Source organism: Fukomys damarensis, unplaced genomic scaffold (genome assembly GCF_012274545.1).
Source record: "Fukomys damarensis isolate Sample0158 unplaced genomic scaffold, DMR_v1.0_HiC HiC_scaffold_13, whole genome shotgun sequence".
NCBI lineage: Eukaryota > Metazoa > Chordata > Mammalia > Rodentia > Bathyergidae > Fukomys > Fukomys damarensis.
This window is the reverse complement of record NW_022900925.1, coordinates 33,284,321-33,286,814: the sequence shown is the minus strand read 5'-3', so window position 1 is coordinate 33,286,814 and position 2,494 is coordinate 33,284,321. Positions and strand designations below refer to the sequence as shown.

The following is a 2,494-nucleotide window of genomic DNA, read 5'->3' as shown; positions in this document are numbered from 1 at the left end:
TCCACTGCTGCTCGCGGCCAGCAGGCCCAGGCCTCCTCCCCGGCCGCGCCTCCTAAGGCCGGCTGCGGGGGACACTATTCAGTGTGACAACCCTGACCCAGATTTCTTCCGTTCCGACCCATGGCGCCGCCGCCCGGGGATGGGGGAGGGGTGTTTATGTAACCACAGCACAGTATTAGCCACCGTGATTCATTGGCTATTTTTAGACCTCCCCACCCCGCAGCTTCCAGGGAGGAGGACGGACACTTGAAAACAGAAAGAAAGCATATTGGAGAGCCAGAAATGCCTTATCCTCTGGCGCAGGCTGTTTACCAGGCATCAAAGATAATTGGTGGGTTGTTTATTCCAGTTTGGGTTGGCTCTTTTTCCTGCCCAGCAGGACTGGGAAATGGGCTGAACATGATCCGACTGTAATGTGCCCATTATTGCAGATATAGATTACACTGTGCTTTCTGTTTGGTCAGTGCTTGGAACCATTCTGTTAGATTATTTATTGCAATTTATTTTAGGAGGGCATTTTTTTCTATGCTGGCTTTCAGGAATATATATTGATACTGTCTGTTTTACAGTTTGTAAGCTTTAATTTATTACTGATTATAAACCGTAATTGCACTTCATAAAGGTCACGGAAGGAAAAAAGAAAGAATTCCAAAAAGGGTTTGGAGTCGTGGGCCTGATTTCCGGCATCAGGATAGACATCTGGTGATTATTACATACAGCAGTTTGCCAGGTCCTGGCCTAATCTGTCTAATGAAGTTGAGAGCCCCTGTTGGTGCTGTTTTACTACCCAGTAGAAGAAAAAGAAAATATTGTTTTGCTGGGCCCAGGTGCCTTGGAGAGAATCCCCCAAGGTGGCACAGGTTGGAACTCGGCAGATGGGGAGAGAGGATTAAGGAAATAGCCCTGGAGAGTCAGGGAGGAAGGTCTGGAGCAGAGAGGAGATGAAATAAAACTGGATGAATTTAGGCATGCAGTCTTCATTTCCGTCTCTTGGAGCTGTCAGGGTCTTCACAGCAAGCATTTTTCTTGCTACTGTTTAACAAAAAACAGTGTCTGTGTATTATGATCTGGTAGTTCCCACATGGCACACCAGGTGGTGATGAATATAAAATGACTAAACCCTTAAAATGACCCCCTGTGGCAAATTGGAACTCTGCTTGAGCTTACATTTTTATTTGTCCCCTCAATTTAAATTTTAATTCTTACAAACAAACATGTTCCCTGAAATAACTTGAATTTGTGAGTATTGATATCTTTTCATTGTTGTTTGAGATAGGGTCTTGCTATGTGGTTCAGGCTGGCCTTGAACTCACTATGTAGCCCAGGCTGGCCTCAAACTCACAGTGATTCTCCTGTCTCAGCCTCTCCTGTGCTGAGAGCATAAGCATGCATCACCATGCCAGGAAATATATTTTTCTTTTCTGAGATGGGAATTGGATGCAGGGTTTCATGCATGTTAATCTACCACTGTATCACTAAGCAACACCCTCAGCCCATTAATGTCTTCTTTGCTCGGTACCAGGGCTCGAACTCAGGACCTTGTGCTTGCCAGGCAGGCACTGTGCCACTGAGCTACATCACCATTAATGTCTCCTTAAATCCTGCCTCTACAATCTCTGACTCCAATCTTCTATTTGTTAACACTCAGATTAAAAAAAACCAACAAAATTCAGGGTCAGGGGTGTAGCTCAATGGTAAAGTCATGCTTAGTATGCACAAGGCCCTGGGTTCAATCCCTAGTATAAAAACAAAATCAAAACCCCAACACCCTAAAAAAAAACCAATCCTATAATCCTTGCTGTAACCGAGTGCAACTTGGTGTCTATTACTTCATTTCCCTCTACTTTGTCCTGTCTCTAAGGAATCATCTAACTGTCTGGCTGTGTCAGCCTAGACAGTTGGTTCGGCCCTGTTCTAGTCACTGAGAACGCCTCTGTGAAGTCAGAGTCCTTGACTTTGGAAGCGTACAGTCTCTGTGGGGCACAAGGGAAACAGGAAGCATTGCCCTGGAAGTGCATGGCAGAGAGCTCAGCGGTTGTGGCCATGGAGGTGGAAGCCAGCCCGCCTGGACTATGCCAGCTTTGCCACTCACGGAATCTTGGGTGAATTACTCAACCTTCCTGTGCCTGCACCCTGTGTCTGTGGAGTGGAGATGATAACGGGTCTGCTTTGCAGGGTTGTTGTATGAACTGAGTGAATGGATCATAGGTTTGTGTCAGGAAGCAAAGATAAAACCTAGCCTTCTGCCTGATTAAATAGTGGTGCCATTTACTGAGATTTAGGACAAAGGATGAAGAGAGCGTTTGAGACTTGAGCATGAATTCACTTTTGAATCTGTTAGAATTAAGCTGTCTTGAGCTATCTTGAGCTGCTAAGCATGGTTCTACCACGGAGCTACATTTTTAGCCCCTGAGCCTTTAATTACTACTACTTTCGAGTCAGTGCTAGGCTCTGAACTAAGTGCCATGCCTTAAATTATTCTATTTACCCATCA

The 2,494-nt window shown here is 45.4% G+C and overlaps 1 protein-coding gene across 1 annotated transcript in view; it reads right to left on the bottom strand.

The window, feature by feature from the left end:
• Ankrd40 (ankyrin repeat domain 40) overlaps window positions 1-122 on the bottom strand; it is a 13,449-nt gene extending 13,327 nt beyond the window's left edge. Inside the window, exons 1-2 of the mRNA XM_010620335.1 lie at window positions 119-122; window positions 16-62 (exon numbers count right to left, since the gene is read on the bottom strand). Of these exons, the coding sequence (XP_010618637.1) occupies window positions 16-62; window positions 119-122 (51 nt within the window). The remainder of the gene's footprint in view (window positions 1-15; window positions 63-118) is intronic.
• Window positions 123-2,494: the final 2,372 nt, after the last annotated feature.